Source organism: Vanessa atalanta, chromosome 2 (genome assembly GCF_905147765.1).
Source record: "Vanessa atalanta chromosome 2, ilVanAtal1.2, whole genome shotgun sequence".
NCBI lineage: Eukaryota > Metazoa > Arthropoda > Insecta > Lepidoptera > Nymphalidae > Vanessa > Vanessa atalanta.
In genome coordinates this window covers 4,144,523-4,166,907 of record NC_061872.1, presented here as the reverse complement: position 1 = coordinate 4,166,907, position 22,385 = coordinate 4,144,523, and the positions used below count along the sequence as shown (strand labels likewise).

The 22,385-nt window shown below is 32.9% G+C and overlaps 2 protein-coding genes and 1 non-coding gene across 5 annotated transcripts in view; 2 read left to right on the top strand and 1 right to left on the bottom strand.

Moving 5' to 3' along the window:
• LOC125075112 (zinc metalloprotease ZmpB-like) overlaps positions 1-15,959 on the top strand; it is a 62,009-nt gene extending 46,050 nt beyond the window's left edge. Inside the window, exons 1-5 of one of the 2 annotated variants that reach the window (XM_047686731.1) lie at positions 7,832-7,993; positions 8,157-8,281; positions 9,981-10,295; positions 10,677-10,866; positions 11,394-15,959. In XM_047686731.1, the coding sequence (XP_047542687.1) occupies positions 7,911-7,993; positions 8,157-8,281; positions 9,981-10,295; positions 10,677-10,866; positions 11,394-15,348 (4,668 nt within the window). In that variant the 5' untranslated portion in view covers positions 7,832-7,910 and the 3' untranslated portion in view covers positions 15,349-15,959. Of the gene's footprint in view, positions 1-7,831; positions 7,994-8,156; positions 8,282-9,980; positions 10,296-10,676; positions 10,867-11,393 lie in introns of those variants that run through there. The other variant, XM_047686730.1, reaches the window with a different exon arrangement.
• On the top strand, positions 9,351-9,422 carry Trnad-guc. The gene has a single exon. It is a non-coding gene; the product is annotated as a tRNA-Asp (tRNA).
• Positions 15,960-16,047: 88 nt separating the features above from the next.
• On the bottom strand, positions 16,048-22,228 carry LOC125075135 (zinc finger protein 14-like). 2 transcript variants are annotated; one of them, XM_047686738.1, is made up of 6 exons: positions 21,967-22,228; positions 21,673-21,794; positions 20,764-20,973; positions 18,035-18,169; positions 17,562-17,633; positions 16,048-16,938 (listed from the first exon to the last, which is right to left on the bottom strand). In XM_047686738.1, exons 1-6 carry the CDS (start codon positions 22,083-22,085, stop codon positions 16,193-16,195), a joined length of 1,404 nt encoding a protein of 467 aa, XP_047542694.1. In that variant the 5' UTR covers positions 22,086-22,228; the 3' UTR covers positions 16,048-16,192. The 2 variants fall into 2 exon arrangements, with proteins under 2 accessions (XP_047542694.1, XP_047542703.1); XM_047686747.1 differs by having other exon boundaries at positions 16,048-16,935.
• Between the last annotated feature and the right edge of the window lie 157 nt (positions 22,229-22,385).

The following is a 22,385-nucleotide window of genomic DNA, read 5'->3' as shown; positions in this document are numbered from 1 at the left end:
GCATGAAATTTGGATCATATATAATTATGGATGTGTTTCATACAGTTTGTCACATTGATTGACGTTTACGGTCACTGCTCCGCCTCCTTAGATTCACGACGTGAAATAAATCGACTACATAACACGAAAAAGATGAGTTAAAAATGCCAGGGCCGTAATTTTACTAAAATATTGATCATTTATCGCCATCGAATCGTAATATTATTATCGCTGCCGTTCAGCCGTTTCGTATTCTACAAACGCAATGAACGATTGATCGGAATATAATCGGGTTCGTTTCGTCAACGATATAAGTAATTAATATTGGCTCTCAATTACGGCTAAGCTTAGGTTGGTTGGATCGGAATAGAATCGGGGACGTATCGTTACCGTTTATAAGTTAGTAGAATTGTCTCTTAGCTTGTGCCTGAGATTAAAGCGTTCAATCATACGAAACGTTCAAGATGTCTTTATGATGCGGTAGATATAGATTACAAACGAATCTATGTAACTACGTTATTAATAACGTTATATTTATAGTTTGAACAAGAAATCGTTTCGTTACAAATACCTTATTGCAACTGTAGACATAAACAGAACGCAACGCACGATTTTTCTAATACCTTATCCAACATTTAACTTGTAATTGGGAGATAAGGACTAATTAAGTTAAAAATACTATGAAAGGATACATTTGTCGCTTAACACTAATTGCATGACCCACTTAAGTTAACCGCGACTTGTAGAAAGCATTTAGAAGATAAATAGAGAAGTTATAAGTTGTTACGTGATTATATAATATACTAGCTGACCCTGCGGCTTTACCCGCGCGAAATTTATAAAACATACTTTCAACCCCGTTTTACATCCTTAGGGTTAGATTTTCGAACCTACCTGCCAAATTTAAAATTTTTAAATGTTTATAGTTTCTAAAATTTCCTCATTAATCAGTGAGTGGTATTTCGCTTTTATACTTATATATAAAGATGTTTAATATGTACTTAATGAGACTAGTGGCTAGCTATAAGGCTTGATAAAAAGGTAGGTTTAAAATGCTATATCAAAATACTCTTAAAGGCTCCAGAGTTCAACTCATCCGAAAAATAGACCCAGACAGGTCGTTCCAAACTGCAAACTTCCACTTACGTGCCTCGCAAAGATTATAAAGCCATTGGTCCTGTGCCCTGAACTCTTTCCGTCTCAGATTTGCTGTTCCCTTAGATTATATAACTGACACTGATACTTTTATTAATCTGCCAAATTAATATAACTCATGAATTTGATTTCAATAAATTACGTCTTATATTCAAAACATTTACTTCTGAGATATTAAAATATCAAATATACATTTTATAAAACTGAACACTAAATACTAAAGATAAATTCTAATAGGTATCGGAAACGGTGATTTAAGGTTAAATGCAATATCGTTTTCTAGGAAATATTAAATTACGTAACACATCATCATAAGACACGACCAATGAACTGACGCCTCGGTATTATTTCAACTATTATACACTTATAACGATCTTATATCCGTCATCTAGTTAAATGGACGTATTTTATTTTAAAATTTATGTTTTACCTTTTGACTCACTATGATGAGATTTCAACCTAATATTATGATTGCGTTAGTTCCTTTTTATGTTCGTTGATCGTACATAATAATTGAGATATAGGTAGGCGAGGGCCTGAATAAAAACTTAGGAATATAAATTACGTGTTTAAAGGAAGGTAAGGATCAGTTAGACGCGGTTGGATCAATATTGAACAAATAATAACGAAATTACAAACTTAAAAGACGCCTAATAGTTATTTTATATAAATAGATACGCTTATTAAGTAACAACAAATATACGAAAAGCCTAACACTGACCGTAAAGATCTGATAACCACAATGTTGGTAATTCTGTTAGTAACGTAATATATAAACATAATTGAGATTTATTATTTTAGTCATTTTTAAACATTATATTTAATAGAAAAGGCCCAGAGGTTAGTACCACTGGTTCAAGCCCAGGTAAACACAAGTGTATTTTCATGTGCTAAATTGTGTTTATTATTTATCTCAAGTACTTACCTTCATGTGTCTAATTTCAATGAAATCCTGAAAACATGTTTATTCATCAACTCGCATTGCAGCAGAATGGTGAAGTAAGCTCATACCTCAAAGCCAAGGAGGTCTTTGCCCAGCCGAGGGACATTTACAATCTATTACTTATAAGAATCAAACAGTATTTGGTTAAGATTAACGCGTACCTAAAATATAGAGGTACATTACTTGTCAGTCACTACGTTGTCAGAAATGACATTAATAAACGATTTTATGGACCTGTCTGTTCCGACTTCTTACGTGTAAAATTCATAAAAAGGTACACCTTTCCATAAATTTGAAATTTCATTTAAAAATAGAACCCCTAGTTCTTAAACGGGTTTTCTTTCTTCTATTTGAACAATTCCATCTCGAGGTAGAAGACAGTTTCATGTGTCACTTGCTATTGTTTTAAAATTCGCCAAGAAAGTTTTTAAACAGTCAACAGGTAAACAGAAATAGCTGTAAACATAATGACTCGCTACTAAGGCGAACGACACATCAGCTAGCCGAAGGCTAAACATACAACTATTACAAGTGTATAATGACCGTTTTATAGCTTGTTAAACTAATAAATAAACCTTAACGGGACCAATGGACCATGTCTGAAAATACATATATCTTGGACTAATTAGCTGCAATAAAATTATAAATAGATCGATCTGGAAATTGTTACGTTAAATGTTTGCGAAATTGCTTCAAAATATTATTTATTCCCTTTGGAATCATCACTTTGTGACACGCACTACGTGATGATTCCAAAGTAAATTAATATATTTGGATAGGTAGATAGTACCAAGAAGAACCGACTAAAACTCACTAGTTACTCACTACCACCATATACAATTAAATGTATTCGTGTCTTTTAAGTGAAAATCAGGGAATACAAGCTCTACACTTTTTATTATCTCTATGGTATTTTATCGATTAATAAGATGTAATAAGATTTAGCAATGATTTCTTGTCATGAGATTCAAATATATTAGTAAGCCAAGTTCAAAATGTCTGCGGAATCTTAATTAAAAAACTTGAAACTTTAAACGTGAATTGACTTGAAGTCTTAAATTGCGAATGTTCCATCGTGATTATACAATGTTTGCTGCTGTTTCTTTCAATATATTATTACATTTTTTTTTAACATTAGCAGCCTGTAAATTTCCCATTGCTGGGCTAAGGCCTCCTCTCTCTTTGAGGAGAAGGTTTGAAGAATATTCCACCACGCTGCTCCAATGCGGATTGGTGGAATACACATGTGGCAGAATTTCGTTAAAATTAAGATGAATTATAAATACAAATTAAGCTCATGAAATTCAGTGGTGCTTGCCTGAGTTTTAACCCGAAATCATCGGTTAAGATGCATACGTTCTAACCACTGGGCCATTACGGCTCTAATTCAATATATATTAACGTATTTATATTATCTTTATACAGGATATTATTGTGAATATTTTGTGACACAACGGTATACCCACATTAACTTTTTTAAAACATCGCGAAGAGCGTTGTCACTTCCGAAATTAATAAAATAGATTTATGATGTATGAGGGTCGCCTAAACTATAAGTTTGTTCGAGAAAGCGGTTGCATATTCATAGCAATGGTCAGAAAGAAAACAAAGACAACGACGACCTGAAAGAAATTCAAAACAATGAGACTAGACCACAATGCGGGCCGACGCGACGCGACGCGTTGAAATCTGTACAGAACATTCTAACCTCCTTCAGGTAATCATATGTTTTTAAACTATGGCTCGACCCGTCTGCTTGTGGAAAGTATGTTTTAAACTCTTAGCTGTATATATTTTTAAAATTGAAATTCTTTGGAAGATTAGTGGATTATTTCAAGGCCATAGTTAAGTACTTGGTGGTAGGGCTTTGCAAGCCCGTCTGGGTAGGTACCACCCACTCATCAGATATTCTACCGCCAAATAACAGTACACTGTATTGTTGTGTTTCGGTTAGAAGGGTGAGTGAGCCAGTGTAATCACAGGCACAAGGGACATAACATCTTATTTCCCAAGGTTGGTGGCGCATAGGTGATGTAAGGAATGGTTAACATTTCTTACAGCGCCTTTGTCTATGGGCGTAGTGGTACCACTTACCATCAGGTGGCCCATATGCTCGTCCGCCAACCAATGATACATAAAAAAAAAAAAAATCTTTTCTATATGTAACATACATCACTCAGTTGCATTCGCTTTTTAAACAAAACTTCTTAATAAATAAAAATTCGTATTTGCAGTCCATACTAATTAAAAGATGATTGTAATAAAACTTTGGTGAAATGTTCACCAAAAAAACAAATTTTTTTCGTAAGAATATTGTCCTTCAATATAAACGTCTAATACCCTTTTTTCTACCAGTGTGAATTGTGAACGCGTTGCTGTTATATAATTAATAATAATAAAAACCTATTTCTATCCAAACTGTATAGTACTTTGAAAACATATATACCTCGACTTCAGTCTATAGGTACATACAACGGAGAACTGGTTTATTTTTCGCGCGTTCGAATCGCGGAATTATAGGTATTGGTGTTTTAAGAAATTACTAATATTTCTTACATTACTAATGTTTATGGCAGTTCTTACCACTGACCATCATTGGTGGTCCATTAGCCAGTTTGCTAAGCTAAAAAAAGTCGTATAAGTAGTGTACTAATCTATAATTAGATCATCTCATACTTATATAGGTACGCAATTTGTCATTTTGCTAAATTAAGTTTCTCCATGTGCCTCGATAACATCAAAGACAACCTCATAAACAGGATAAACCATCATTTGATTTAAGATTCAAACTAACAAACACCGTAACTAATGGGTAATGACACCATAGCGGTTAGTGTGACTATCCATTGTGATATTACGCAAGTGAAAACGCGTTCGTATTTGGTCCCATTCATGAATGTCGGATGCGCTTGCTCAATACATCTTCAATGGAGAACGAAGCTTTTGATTGATTTAAAAATAACTGACATGTACATAACAGTAACTGACATTTTGAGTTTGGTGACATGGAAACATATTTAGAGTCGTTTACAATAACAATGCGTACAGAATTTGTTCACAAAATTTTATTATAACTTAATAAATATACATTACTCTGATCCCAATGTAAATAGCTAAAGCACTTGTGTTATGGAAAATCAAAAGTAACGACGGTACCACAAATACCCAGACCGAAGACAGCATAGAAAGTTAATGAACTTTTTCTACATCGACTCGGCCGGGAATCGAACGCGGGACCTCGGAGTGGCGTACCTATGAAAACGCACTACTCGATCACGGAGGTCGTCATTAGTAATTTCCATGTAAAGAAATAAATTTAAAAAAAATCTATAAAAAGATAAAATGTAATTATCCTTTGAATATATATATATATATATATATATATATATATATATATATATATATATATATGATAAATGATGTCTGTTATATATCATTATCCCTCTCAGATATTTATTAAATAAAGAAAAAAATGATTGATTAGACTGATTATAATTGATAAATTAATGAAATCCGGACATTTTCACTTTATATCGTGTCATAAATTGATGATAATTACAAAATCTTCATTTAGTGGCCAATTAATCGATTAAAAAAAGGTATTCGGCTGAGGAAGGATGCGCTTTAACCATTAACTACTTCACTTTTATAAAAAAATAGAAACTGACAGAGGAAATTGACTTAATTTAAAAATAGATAACAAACCAGCGCAATTAATATCGGTGTGAAGGTCCTGTTCTTAATTAACAAGAATTTTAATCGATAGTGTAGCAGAAAAGAAGAAACGATTTTAAAGGGCACTGGCACATAAATTCTATGATGGTAAAATATACCATCATTTAAGAATACATCGACACAGCTGGTTTAAATGGGCAACATTGTTCGCCGAAGTAATTCTATATCGTATAATCACGTGTATCGTGAGTCTTAAAATTATAAATATCCGCGTATGTAAATTAACTAAAAGATGGTAAAAAAAAATACTGCAAATTAAATTGAATATAAAATGTTTTAAATACATTCATTACTAATAAGTTCTGTTAGTAAGTTTAAATATTTAATTAAATGGAAAATGTAAATTCGCTTCCTCGGTCCTTATTATTACAAATTAGTATACGAGTAGCAAACAGCCACCTACGAAGATCTAAATAGAGGCTCACGCCAAAACACCCGAGGTGTGTTCCAGGCCCTTTGTAAGTAACCGTATGAAAGGACCGCAGGAACAAAGCAGAGAGCAACGACCTCCGCGCACCATACCTGGTTGCAAACGGACATATAACAACACAAGTGTTTTCGTATGGTTTAATATACTACACTTCGAAGTCCTTCCCTGACAATTGATTAAAGTATTTTTTTTATAATAATTGTTTGATAATAGCTTTAACTAGAGATGTATCCTAACGATAGTCTGTAATTTTGTCCATATGACCATCCATTTGTAAATTATTTTAATAAGGCGCTAATAAAGAAAATAACTTTATCATGTTCCTGTAGTTTATATTGTATATTTTCACTATTTTATCACACCGAGTAGATACAATCCCGTTCCGTGAACTGTCATGCCCTTATTTACGTACAAGAAATAAACATACATATCAATATATTTACTTAACTAATAATTATTATAAAGTTAATATGAATCTCTAAGATCTATTTTTAGTTACTATCCTACTATGTCCTAAATTTCCCAATGGTACTTTGCCCAGCCGTGGGTATTTTACAGAATGTTACTTCCCTCCTTTTCTTTTGAACAAAAGGCTTGAAGCTTACTCCACCAAAGTGCTCTGATGCAGATTGTTGGACACTTGGCATTTTCTTTCGACATATGCAGGTGTCCTCACGCTGTTTTTCATCACCGCTGATCACGAGATGAATATAAACTTAGATTAATTACTCAGGTTTGAATAAGATTAAGATTCACACCTTCTAATCATTGGGTCATCACAGTTCAAAATAAATCGTGTAAGTAATACTTAAGAATTTGACGCAACTTAGAAAACGACTAGTTTTATGTGATTGTTGAAAACTACCAGATTTTTAAATGGACAAATCGTGTTCAAAGACTTTATATATTTCTATAAATAAAACAACATTTAATTATTCATAGAAATTTACATTTAAAAAAAAAACTGTCACAATCCATAAACTTTTCTAATTGTACTAAAAACATAATATTTTATCTGACTGTTGAAAATATTTTTATTAATAGCTCTCTATCTCGGATGCAACAAAATAAGTGGGTTATACATATTATATAAACATTTAGCAAGTTTGATCAAATGTCGCTTTATACCTAAGCTCGTTTGGATGGTGAATAAGTATTCAAAAAAATAATTAGATACACCTTCGATAACCTTAGTTGTTATTGTGTACATATAAACCTTTAAAACGGGTTATAGTATAAAAATATATTTAAAAGAAAATTAAAACACCCGTCCGATCGCTCTCGTTTTTATTTTATTGTTTAAAAATGTCTTTTTAACCTCCAAACATTCGTGGCATGTATTTATTTGCTTAGGTGTATTTAATACTATACTCAGCGACATGTATATTCTACAAACATACATAGACACCTTAGCAAACAGATTGTATGCGTTTTATACCTTAATGCGTTTATATTACAATACATTTCACGCATTTATTATATGCAGCAACTGTAAGTTACGCGACTATTACAACACGAGAAATTTGATACTATACGTAGACAGAAAATTGTGTAAAGACTTAGTTATTAAAATTATTTTATAAGTGAACGTGGTCTATTTATTTTGGTACAACATTATTTTATGAATATTTTTTTTCTATCGTGTAATTAAATAAGTTATAAGTCCAAATGGATAAGACTAAACCTCTTCCTGAAGTCCATCAACTCCTCAATAACACTCCAAAAAGTGAACCGGTGTTAGATCAGGAGAAGTACGTATTGATTTTTTAATGACATTGTCTTAATAACTGTTACTTTTATATCCTACGTACATATTATTTTATGAAATACCATTTTCCATTCAAAGGAATAATGGTAATGTTTGTAAATTGTATTTGTAACATGTTTTAATAATGATTTTCTTGTTATTTCCAGAGGCGAGAAACTCTACGTGACCGCTGACAAACGCGGGGAGAAGGGTGGCTGCAAGCGGCCTCTTTGCTGGACGTTGCTCGGACTGGTTGTTGTTGCTATAGTTGCACTCATCGTTCTCGCAGCCAGTAAGTTCAAATATTATATAAATAACTTGACAAGTTATATGTACGACGAGATACAATTGTTGGTTAATTCTTAATCTTAACTAGAGCGTCGTTCTCGATTGTCTATGTTCAATAACATATTATCTCTAGTTTATCAATATGTTTCTGGAAATCAAATATCAATTCATAACATTTGTACATAATATAGTATTTTTATCATTAAGATGTTTACGAAAGATACATATATATTTCTTTAATATCTTAATTAAAAAGATAGTCATCGCATTAAGATAAAAGGTTTTTCATTCATTTTAATACACGCTATTCAAAAGGTTTCGCTATGAAAAAACATCTAGTTTATTTAACTTTAGTCAATAGGAACTAATCCTTGTGATGATATTACATTCGTCATATTGTGTCTAGACGACAGTGGGTTTTTAAAGTAACAGATTTCGAGGGAATAGTTTTTATTCAAATCGCAGTTATCGCAAATGCGCTTACACTTGTTCAGTTCAGTCGCAGTTGACTAGCTTGTGTGGATATTGACTGCCGAAATGGGTCAGGAAAATATCATCAATACAGTAAAAACAATACTGTCTTTACCATAGGGTACATGGGGCACGTGCCCAGAAGAATAACTTTCACACGTTTGTTCTCACATTGACTACTATGTATATTTTCGAATGTGATATATTTGTAAGAAATAACTAACATATTTATCAAAAATGGCTATAAAATAGCCATAAGATTGTACAACCAATCAGATTCTTACGAATATCGTATATTCGTAAGAAATTACCGCACGCTTTATTTGAAATTATACTTAAAGCCTGGCCCAAAGCAAATTATTTGTACATGGTAAATATCTACCAAAAAGGTCCCAAATTCATGGGTGCCCAGGGCCCCAGCATAGCTTGAGACGGCTCTGAGTAAACATATAGTACATGAAGGAAAATAATTCACAGTCAGCGTAACAACTGGAACGTTTCACTTCTATGTGTCACGTGTTGGGTGCAACAATAACGACATAATTGATAGACTAATTTAATTTTTTGTTAATCTAAAACATAATTTCGAAGATCCTTCCAAGTCCTCGGTAGTATAGTGGTAAGTATCCCCGCCTGTCACGCGGGAGACCGGGGTTCGATTCCCCGCCGTGGAGTTATCTTTTTTTGTTAGCAAGTAAATCATTTTTTTTATTTTTTATTTATAAATTGACAGTTAAGTTAACATCCTATGCGTTGTCCATTCAAACGGGGAAACTCCGCAAGAATCTTGAGTTTTACTTGTTTTATTGATAGAATTAATCCGTTTTTCGATTTATAATTTTATACTTTATACCCAAAATAATAATATATTTGGAAATATGGATTCAGATAGAAACATGATTTCAATCTCAGATAAAACCTAGTGGGATACGCTCCGATAACGCACAGATATTTTAACATGCAATGTGGCACAGTTAAGCTTTTACATAAGTTTAATACGGTCGTATTCTTGTACTTAGAAAAAATAAAGGTACCATTTAAAAAATATATTGATGCATGTTACTGATTGATAATTAAATATCGTAAAATCTTAAGTACATTAGCGAAAAGTATTGATTACCTACAGTAGGCATATTCACCTAATATACCTAATAATATCTACCAAGTACAGGATGATTATCCTATTTTAACGTCGAAATAAACTAATGATTAAATATTACTTTGAATTGCAGCTGGCATACTCTTCACCAATTCGCCAACACCCCTCGAGCAGTACAACGCATCGGTCAGTTCCGCGCGTGCGTTTGGCGGCATCACAAGCGATCACAGCCATGATCACGATCATAGCGGCCATCATCACGACCACAGTAACCATAATCATGACCACAGCGACCACAATCACGAACTTGACCACAGCGACCACGACCATAGCCACGAACAAGAACCAAGCACTTCGCCTATTCCACAGCAAGTTACGGAGACGCAAAGTGACGAAGCACCAGATCTCTCCATTATGTCCGATGAATCTAACGATATGTCTTTGTACGGTAAGTTATAATACGAATATTAATCAAAACACAGGTCACAAACTTTGGAATGATCTTCCGTACTCGGTACTCCCTCAGTCATACAATATGTCCTTCTTAAGCTTAAGCTTTTCAGCTAGGTGGCTTGGCTGTGCTCCTGGCATTAGTGACGCACATAGACAACGGTGGCTACTTCCCATTGTGGGCATGCCTTGATGGGCAATATTAAACTCAAACTCAATAAATATATATATATAAGATTTAAATTGTTTTTTTTTTAATTGAAGATTCTAGTACAATTTTTTTATCCAATTGCAAAAGTCAAAAAAAATTAAATACTACTCTTGAATATTATATTTATTTTATGGAAATATATTAAAATTGTTTTTTATACTATTTCAGTACCAAGAACAGTAGAAGGAGAATTAAAGATCGACAATGAGATTTTCTTGCCAGCTTTTGAAGATACGGACAGCGAAGAATATAAGGAATTTACACAAACGTTCAGCGACGCTCTAAAACACGCTCTTTTCGATAGAAACAGTTTAGAAAATGGAGACAACGAGATAATAGTGGAAGTCGTTCAATTAAGGTTAGTAGATATTTTCTATTTAATTTTATCTATGTATTTTATATCTATGGTACGATGAGAGACCTTATTTTAAAAGCAGAGTCTAAATCTTCAAAACACTAATTAGATTTCATGTGCTTAATTTGTATAATTAACTCATCTCCTGCTAGGCAGTGAAGGAAAACATCACGAGAAAATAATGAAATTGTGTCACTCGTGATGGTTTCAACCTTCAAATTCTCATAAAGGGATAGGAGTTGTTTAGCAATTAAAATTAAAATATATATATATTTATTGGCTGTAAGTTTGCTTTGAAAGCTATTATAATATAATTTCTTAACAATTATTATTTAGAAAATGGAATTATTTTTTTACAGCATATTTCGTCGGTTGTCTCATCTATGTTAAATAAGTAGAAATTTACCAAATCATGTGAAAAACAAATTAATCTTATCATGTCATTTTCTCTATAAATAAAGACTTAAACTAGTAGTTGACTGCTAAATTTTAATATAAATAATTTCAAACAACTTTTTTCTTAATTGCAGGAAGGGATCAGTCATTGTGACGTATCGAATTCACTGGTTACCAAAATACAACACTGAACCAACCGAAGATCTTCTAACGGCGAAAACTTTGAAAACCAACCTTAACAATTACCTAAACACTAACAATAGAATGATAAGTATATATCACGTCGCAGAAGACCAAGAGATACAAACCAAGCCAGTTCTTGATATATGCAAGATTAATAACAATGACTGCGAACATAGGTGCGAATTTGACGATTCCACACTCGATTTTACGTGCGTTTGTCCACATGGACAGATGATGGATACGAGTTCACCTAAGAGATGTATGCCTATTTTAGACAATTCCGTAACAAAAGACGATCATTCCAAACCTACCACTCAAAGGCAACTAACGGTTGACTCCGCTGAGTTCACAATGAGAACAATTTCTGAAGAAGAAAAATCGAATGCTGAATCTGCAAATGAAGCTACCGGTGAAAATGTGTTTGACTGGAAAAAGACACGTCAATATATGCCAGAAACAACTACAGAAACAGAGGCAGATTTGAAATTTTCCCATATATTTGGTCACAGTGATACAGAGATGCCAAAACCGGAACCTAGTCCAGAACATGAAATTTATTCCACCGTAGAACCGTTTTCTTCCAAAGAATCTGAAGAAGAACCTAAATCATCGCCAAAACTTGTATCTGAATCGACAGAAGATGTTCAACCGGAACCTGAACCTACGGCAGAACCAAAACCTGAGCCAGAACCCGAACCAACAGCAGAACCAGAACCTGAACCTACAGTAGAACCGAAAGCTGAGCCAGAACCCGAACCGACTGCAGAACCGAATGCTAAGCCAGAACCTGAACCTACAACAGAACCGAAGTCTGAGCCAGAACCTGAACCTACAGCTGAACCGAAATCCTTGCCAGAACCTGAACCTACTGCAGAACCGAAGTCTGAGCCAGAACCTGAACCAACAGCAGAACCAAAGGCTGAACCCGAACCTGAACCTAAGGCAGAACCAAAACCAGAACTCGAGTCTACAGTTGAACCGAATGCTGAGCCGGAACCTGAACCTACATCTGAACCGAAGGCTGAGCCCGAACCTGAATCTACAGAAGAACCTAAAGCAGAACCAGAGGCCAGGTCGGAGCCAACAAAAGAAAGTTCGCCCGAAATATTGCAGTCACGTAATCCCGCAACGGAATCGCCAGATAATACAGAGTCGGTAACCCGTTCTAATTTTAAATCAGAAACGGACTTCCAGCTTCCAGAAAAGTCAACTGATAGTCCAGATATAACAACAATTTTGATCCCTAATTCCGCTGATACTGATGAGAGCAAACAAAATGAAGCAGCGGAATCGAAAACTTCGCCTAGACCCATGTTTGATCATCCCACGTTTGATTTAGATAGTTTAATGGGTCTTCATACTACTTCAAAACCAATGCAAACACAACAAACAGATGCTGAATCTGGTGAACTTACGAATATTGAAGAAGAAAATAAGGAATCAGTAAACGAAAATACCGAAAATAATAAAAATAACATGGGTAATTTAATGACAACTACAACAAGGATCTCTATTTCTGAACCTAATAGTATTAACGAACCTTCATATGAACCGAAACCTGAAATTATTTCTGTTTTACAACAAAATGAAAACCCAATGGATTTAAACGATACTTTTAGCAACGACTCATCAGTCGACAATGATTGGCTTGAAGCTGAAGAAAATACTACCAGCTTAGTTCCCCAAAGCACTGCAGTAATGACAAATAATGATGACAATATTAAAGCACCAATGGAAAGTGAAATGAGTGATGAACGTAAGACAGAGTCGAGATCATCTAAGACCTTAGAAGATTATATAACAGAGACAATGACAGAACAAACAAGTGGAATTACAAACGATGATATTACGTTTGATCTGATAAGGAAACACAATGAAATGTCTTTAGAATCAACTACTAATAGGATGAATATGGAAATGACTACATCTAACTCACGAGAAATGGATGACAATGTTAAGGAAGATGAGTCGAATAAAAATAAAGTAGAAACAACAACACAATTTTCTAGTAATGAAAGAAATGATCAAAACATGGATAATTCAATGAATTTCAATCACAATGATGTGGCAACAAGTACCCAAAGCAACAATGAGAATAAAATGATTATGTCTCAATCGCAAGGATCACAAAGTATTTTAATAAATGAAAATCCTCCAACAGAAATGACTACTACTGGAACAGATACAATCGTTCCGAATTCATTGAACGAACAAAATAAAGATTTGGAAAACCGCAAACCGCTAACAGAAACCTTAGAAAAAACTACCGTATCTAGTCAAATATTTAATGACAAATCTTTAGAGAATGAAGGTAAAGAAATAACTTTTGATACGATTAATATGCTATACAATCGTTCATCTAAAGCAATCATGGATAAAGAAAATAACATTCAAGACATAACAGAATCTAATGAGATAACTAAAGACTCTGCCGAAACATCAACTGATTCAGATTGGTTATCTGAATCAGTAACTGAAGTTAATTATGACGATATTATGAAAATTACTGAAAGCGGTGAAACCACAGATACACCTGCGATTAAGGTAGACGAATTATTGGGTCGCGGAGCTATTAAAGATGATTTTGAACCTGACTACCTAAATAACATGGGATCTAACAGTAGCAAAATATCAGATCAAGATGAGATGTTGTATGGAATTACTCACGATTATTTAAATGACGATTCCAGAGTAAAAAGAGTAAATACACAAAAAGATAATTCTGATGGAAGCGGGGCATTACATGTTACCGAAGCCATGTTACCAAACAAAGAGATCGAATCAAATACATTTGAAACTACAACGATTGGCCAATATATTTACAAAATGTCAGAAAAAAAATTAGAGGAGACTGGTAATAATCCAGAAAGTTCAATGACAACTTCACATCCAGCTCCAGTTTGGGAGGAAACAGAGAAAGATATTACGGTCAATGAAGGTTTCAAATCTGAAATGAACCAAAGCGATGAAATAAAGGACAACCTAAATATAATGACATCCACAGTCATGCCGACGACAATAGACGCATTTAAAATTAAAGATCAACAAATCATAAATCAATATAATGTCCCAAATACGTCTGATATGAGTTCCCAAAATATCTCACAAGTAAGTAATTTAAATGTTACAATTTATGAAATACCCAATCCAAATGACAACCAATCAACTATTACCACAAAACCTACAAACATCCAATCTTCTGAATTCATCGATCACGATACTGACATGAATCCTTTCTTGCCAGAGGTTGAGAACAATAAAAGCCTTGTAAAGAAACTACAAGAAGGTCATGACATTGAACCTGCTAACTTAAATGAAACGCAAAACGAGAACGTAGAGGACCATATGAATAATTCAAATACTGTTAGCGATATGGTACATACGAACGAAAATACTAACTCAAATGATCTATCAGTTATACCGCAATTAGTTCAGGAAACTACAACAACCGCAATCAATAATCCCGATGGCATGTTCAATCAACTTTTTACGAATAGCAATTCTCGAGTAGAAGAACCAGCCACTACCGACGCAAATAAAACACCAATTAACACAATCACCTCGTCCAGCGAAGAACAAACAAGTGAAAATTCTTACAACGAAGAAGTTTTACCTATTTCAACATTTTTATTAGACACTGATGATTTAGACACTACGAAGAAACCAACTACATTACCTGAAAATGACCTGGGTAATGGAGCCGAAAAGACAACATCAAGGCCCGTAAATAATGACACTGAATTCCTTAGTGTAGTACCAATTAGTGAGGAAAATAATGAGCAACTGAATAAAGATTACAGCAGTGAAAACATTCAAGAACTTAATTATATTAGTGATTCACCTGAAAAGAGTGACAAAAGGACAGATGTAAGCAACTTCAATTCTATCTTAAACAACGAAGCGTAGTTCATCCTGTAGTTATGAAAGGGAAGAAATTGTACATTATTGTTACTCCATTTCCTGTGATTTTAAATGCTATAAAATACCAATGTAAATTGATATACCGTTACATCTATTCTCTCGCTAAGATTCCAAATGGTTCTAAGTTTATTAATAATACTAAAGATATTTTACCTATATTGATAAATAATAACTTGTTTTATTAGACTAGTCAAATTAGAAAAAATAAATCAACATGAGGATTTTAGATTATTTATTGCTTCAAGTACGTGAACAAACGCGGCCAAAAAATTAATCATTTAATTATTATCTTCAACGACGAAGAATTAATTTCTTCTTTTTAAATTGTTACCATAGATAAATGTATATTTTATTATAATAACATTTTTTATTTCAATAATCAGTAAATTATGACATTTAATTGGGTTCCTTATTATTTTATCTGAATTGTATTAAAGGGATGTTTGTTACTGATATAAATATCCCTTAATATTTAAAATGTATAATCCATGCCGTTATGTGATAATTCCGAATGATAAAGTGGCATTCCATTTGTCGATTAAATAATTTTTAACTTAGTTATACTTTTAGAAGTGAGGTCTGATTGTAAAATAATAATTTTTATTACTGTAGTAATTGTTAACTAAGATATATTTTGTATAATATGGTTGAAAATGTAAAGAAGTGTTGTAAATAAATATAAAGTTAATATTAATAAATATAGTTTTTATTTTTTTCTAATACTAATATAATCGCAACACCTAAAATAGTAAGAATTTAAAAATATATGAATCTATGTAGATTATAAAATCAACATAAACATAACTATTAAATCACAGATAATAAATTACTATGTTGTCATCATTGGTTGTGGTGTTATCTCATCAATTTCTTGAGCCGTCATTTGATGGTCATCTATTGCCATTTTAGCACATAAACAATTCTCACTTATGGTACCACTACCACTCACTATACATTTACCTAACACTGCTTTACAACTATTAAAAGGCACTTGATTCATAATTTTGAATAATTCATCAGTTTCAGTCATTTCTTTTTCTTTTTTAATATTGATAACAATGTCAATTGTATCTTTGAGTTTTATTGCACCATCATCTCTTAATTCAAATTTTGGTAAATTGTCATTTGTATTTTGTAATAAGGGTTCTTTTAAAGAGTTCATATTTTGGACATCAGATTTGGTATTGGAACAATCACAGCCTTCACATGCATTGCTCATAACACTGATATCCTCATAGTTGCTATTGAGTGTTTGCTTATTATCTATATCAACTTTAAGAGGATCAAAGTTTTCGTTCGGAAGTAATTCATCATAAAAATTATTCGCATCTTTAATTTGCGCACATAAACAACTATTTGGTGAATTTTCATTTGCAATACATTTTCCCAATATTGTTTTGCAGTTGCTAAAAACTTCTATGTTATTATAATTATTATTCAATTCAATTTCAATCTTTGGATTTATATTTCTGTCTTGAGGCGTTTCTGGTATTGGCATACATTCTCTTTCATGATTTGCATATGAAGTTGGTGTTACCATATTTCCGCATTTGGCACAAAGCACTGCTGCATCTGCTGACAATAAACAACTTAATAGGAATACTTTTACTTACTAAGGGTTTTTGAGTGAAATTGAACATATCTCCCTTGATAGAGAGTAAAATCTTGGTGATAGCCGGTAGGGCTTTGTGCAACCCCACCTGGGTAGATACCACCTACTCAGCATATATTCTACCACCAAGCAACAATACTTAGTATTGTACTATTCCGGTTAGAAGAGTGAGTGAGTCAATGTAACTACAGAAACAAGGGACATAACATCTCAGTTCACCAGGTTGGTATTGCATTGGTGATATGAGGAATGACACATATGTTTTACAATGCCAATGTCTATTACTGAGTTTCACACTGCCAATTATTGTCAGTATAATCTACACATTGCATTTTAAATATAATTTTGAATCATCAATTGACTATTGCAAAGTAATAAACCTTTTAAAATATAGTACATTTTGACTTTTAATCGTTTATGAATTATTTCCAGTGTTAGTTACAAATGGGATAACTACAAGACAAGTACAGGAGGTGAATGAACAAATCACATCATAAATAAATTGGATAAGGCATAGCAAAATCCTATAGTCGAAAGTGATTTATTCACCTTTTAGAAATCATTATCTGTTTTATAAAGATTTTACCTTTTAATGAATCCTGAGATCCTGAGATTTCACAGTTCGAATCGGAAGATATGCCACTATCGATAGTTGTCCCTAAAAGAAAAAAGTACATGTCTAAAATTACAGACATATTGGTACTTCCAAAATCCATAATAAATATATAATTAGAGTCCACAATAATTATAAGCGCATTTGCAATGTTAAGATGGTAATGTAAGGACTATTCAATGCCAATTTCAATGGGTGCAAGAAAACAATCATCTGTTCAGGTGTGATTAAGCTAATTTCTAAAATGTCCTTTAGTTTCAAATAGCTTCTTTCCCGAAATCTATCTATATCCCTTTCTGAAAACAGCTATACATTGCCATGAGAATATATCAATAATATAAAATTATCCAGAATATTTGAAACCAAGACACATTTTGGGCCTGAACACAATGATCATCTTTTGGATTCTCTCCCCATTTAGTCAATAAAAAAATGCTAGTACTAACTGTGGCTTGTGAGATGTTTTTTTCTTGCATATTCTGTAACAAATTTCTTATCACAATCTGGTATGGTACAATACAGCCAATTCTCAGGTTCATGGGTTTTAATATGAGACTTCAAATGATGAGCCTGAATAAAACCTAAAACAAAAATATCAAATGAAAATCTATCATTTTTAACACAACAAATAACTTGGGTATACTACCCGGCACGAAACTTGACCTAACATGGCGTCCTCTGCGCAGGTACAGTCCTTGCGAAAATCACGTACTATCTAAAAAGCTTAAAATAAATATTTAATATATTAAAGGGTAGGTACGTAATAAAACACAACGGGTTAATTATTGTATATTTAGTAATTATTGTATCAATAAATAAATAAAAAGAAATAAAAATAAAATTTAGAAATATTATTAGAAAATAAATTAATCACTATCACTCAACGGCGTGAAACCCTCAAAATCAGCAAATGAAGTCGAAGTTCTTGGATTGGTACTGGGGTTGGTACTGGTGCTCGGACCGGGTTCGTCATCATCAAAGACTTCCCAATCGCTACTACTGCTGCTATCTGAATCTCCCACTTGAATAACAAGTTGGTCTGTCAACTGGTCCACTACATGGTCGCTTTTGCAATAGTCGTCTTCAATAGACCTTACTTTTGAACATAACTTTTGCCATTCACTTGATCCCATAGCATCTACCTTCTGTTTCACCAGTTCCATAACGCGTGTGACGTTCCACGCTACGTTTTTGCTGCTAACGTAACCTTTGATTGCGGCCCACGCCATTTCAATGGGGTTCAGATCCGGATGATAGGGCGGCAAGCGAAGGACACTATGATTGTGTTGTGCTAATAATCTATCGATATTATAATTTTTTAAATTTTCTTTGTTCGTTTTTATTAGTTCGTACAACTGTGGCTTGTACATTGTTGGATCAAACGAAATTCCTTTTTCAGTCAGCCAGGCTTGCATGTCGCATTTCTTGGAGTTTGAATTTGGGGCCAAATTATATTGTGTATTATGGTAGGATGCATTGTCTACTACCACGACGGATCTCGGTGGTAGGTTTGGTATTAATTGTGAAGTTAACCATTTGGAATAATTTTCATAATTCATGTCGTCGTGATAGTCGCCCGTTTTGGCTCCGGATTTAAACATTAATAAACCATTTGGTATAAAACCGGCTTCAGACCCTGCATGTACCATAACTACCCGTTGACCTTTGGATATCGGTTTTTTTAAACCTTTTTTTGAACCGTCCGTCCACGCCTTGGAACTTGTGTGCGAAGCGTGGACATACGATTCGTCAGTATAAATTATGGGCCTTCCTTCATGTCTGTACTTTTGTATTGCTTCTAAATATTTGATTCGCTGTAATCTTATACTGGTTTTCTCAATAAGAACTTTTCTATTATTTTCTGTTGCTTTCCATTTAAAGCCTAGATCCTTTAAGATGCGTCGAAGACTCCGTTCAGATCCTTGATAATTTATATCCGATCGCAGTTTTGTCAGAAGTTTCGTAACTGTTGGGATTTCATTATTTGTTAAATGAAAATTATGAATGCATCTTTTGATAACTCCTTGATCGAAATTGTCTATACCAGTTACAGGTTTCGATCTAGCATGTTTTTTTCCAGGCGTCCGGAATACTGTGAGAAATTCTGACTGCTCAGCTTCTTTTACGATTCTCCGAACAGTGCATAGAGAGGTTTTTGTTGCTTCAGCTGTTCTCTCTTTAATTTGAGTATCACTTCTGCCATTAGCTTCGTTTTTTAAAAAACAGTAAACATCGTAAATCATTTTCCGAGCTTGTCTTTTTAGAACTATATTATTTTTTCTTGGCATTTTAGTATACTTCGTTAAAATCTTACTATAATAACAAAAGAAACAACCCACAAAATCAACAATACAAAAACAAAGTTAATAATCAAACACAATTTTACACAATAAAACCGTTATATAATAATAACTTATGTTAATGAGCGTACACTAAGACAACACAGGAACATGCGCGGGCGACGGGAGACGCGGTGGCACTGCGCGGGGCCACGCATCCACCCGTTGCTATGGTTACTAGTAATGGCGGCCTTGTTTGCTATAGTAACGCGCTCCTCGCCTCAGACCGCACCTCAAACGACATCTATTTTTTGTTACTGCGCAGAGTCAAGATTCGTGCCGGGTATTATAGTAATTGTTATTTTGTTTGGTAAGTTATAATTTAGAGAATCAAAATAATTTCACACAATATTTGTGTGTAAAAAAAACAGCCCAGTAATACAAATACGAGATCTGTATTAAAGGTTCAGGATATGATAACATCACCCAGATTAAAATTTACATTTATAGTTCCAGTAAAAGGAGGTATTATATTTTTTGAATTATATGATAATTAAAAAAATTACTACTATAATTATGTATGTATTCATTGTCTGTCACATATGAAACTATATGGTAAGTTATTGTTCCCATAGTCTAATTTTTATTGTTCAAATGCATATAAAAATAAATAATATGTACATAAAGTAATAAGGTTTCATACAATGTTTTTAAAATGACTAATTTATAATTGCAGCTTCTTATATTTTATTCAAAGCAATGAATCAGTCTTAGTAAATGTGTACTTACGTACATGAAAACATCTTTATCAACAAAACCACATTCGAACTATTGACACACAATTGCATATTTGTCATACAAAATAATTAGTCATATAATATTGTTATCGGAGTTACCTTTTCCACAAGTTTTACAATAAAACTGTTTTGCATTAGTGTGTGTTAGCTCATGATGTTTAAGGTGGTGTGCAAAGTTAAAAGATTTTTTACAGTCTTCAAAACTACACTGGAATCTTCTTTCAGCTTTAGGCTTATGTGTCTTCATATGCGACATTAATGCCAAGTCACTTTTGAATTTGGAGCTGCATTTAGAACATTCATATGTACCTGAAATGTTTATATATTTTTTTATATTAATTATTACATTCTTTCGTTTATAAATAAGATACATCTACATGAAATTCATACTTCTTCATTCGATAGACTAAATTGAAAGCAGATTAAATCGTTAGGTGCACGTACTTATAAATGCAATATATATATATATTCTAAAACATTCTTTGAAACGTTTTGCAACCTTGTTATGAGTTTTATATACAATAGTTTAGTTGTTTTTTCAGTCAGGCATACAAGAAAACATCTGTCATTTATTATATTATTCCAATATCTTACACACTATGCTTCAGCTACTGAAACCTTTCTATTTAAAATTTTTAATTTTACGTGAAACCTTTCTATTTAAAAACTGAATCCATAAAATTGTAACTGCATTAACTCACAATTTAATGTAAAACTTTAATAACTAATTTTGAAAATAACAGATACTTTAAAAACATATCTATTTACCTATATGTAATAGAAAAAGATATGTTTCACATCATTGAGTTCACAGCATTGGATAACAAGATTAATATGAGAGAATCATTTTAAAACTCTTATAATATTAATTTTAATTACTTTTATAATATATATTATTTTACAATTTAAATTAAGCAATTGATCTATTAATTCACTTTATTCTAACAATAAATTCTAGATTTAAATCAATTAATAGCAAAATGCTATCAATAGTGATGTAAATCTTACCTTTATGCGCATATTTTATGTGACGCTTAAGAAGAATATCATCGCGAAAATTACGTCCACAGTCAAGGCACGGAACATGTCCCGTCCTTTCATGCTGCTTTTGGTGCCTTCTTAAGGCTGATCTACAAATATTTAATAACAATATACAAAAATTGAACACTTCTTCTTTAAAAAAAAGACGATATTAATTTATCATATTGTTAGTCAAACTATTGTTATAGTTATATATAGTCAAACAGATTCACAATAATTTAGTGATAAATTATATTTTAAATATATTTATTTAAAACTTACAGAAAACTAAACTTCTTAAAACATTGGTTGCACTCAAATTGTGGAAAATGACTTTGTTCATGTCTCTTTTTCTCGCTTTCATATTTAAACTCTTTAGAACAGTAACAGCACTGCAACATTATAGATAGATCTGCTGATCGGAAAATTCACTGCTTTCAATTTTCATATTTATTAGATTCTTGTTATTATCTTATCACCTTATCATAACGAGTACAAATTAAAGAGTGTTGAGCACTCAACCACTACGGGTGTCAACTGTCAACAGTCGAAAGTTCGACATGCAAAACATAAATATTGTAAATGTGACAGCTAGTATAAGTGTATTATCTATGCAACTGACAGTCGACTGGCGGCAGAGACACTAGACCCTTGAAACCTACTATAGAGACAATGAAAAACATAAGAATAGTAAAAAAAAA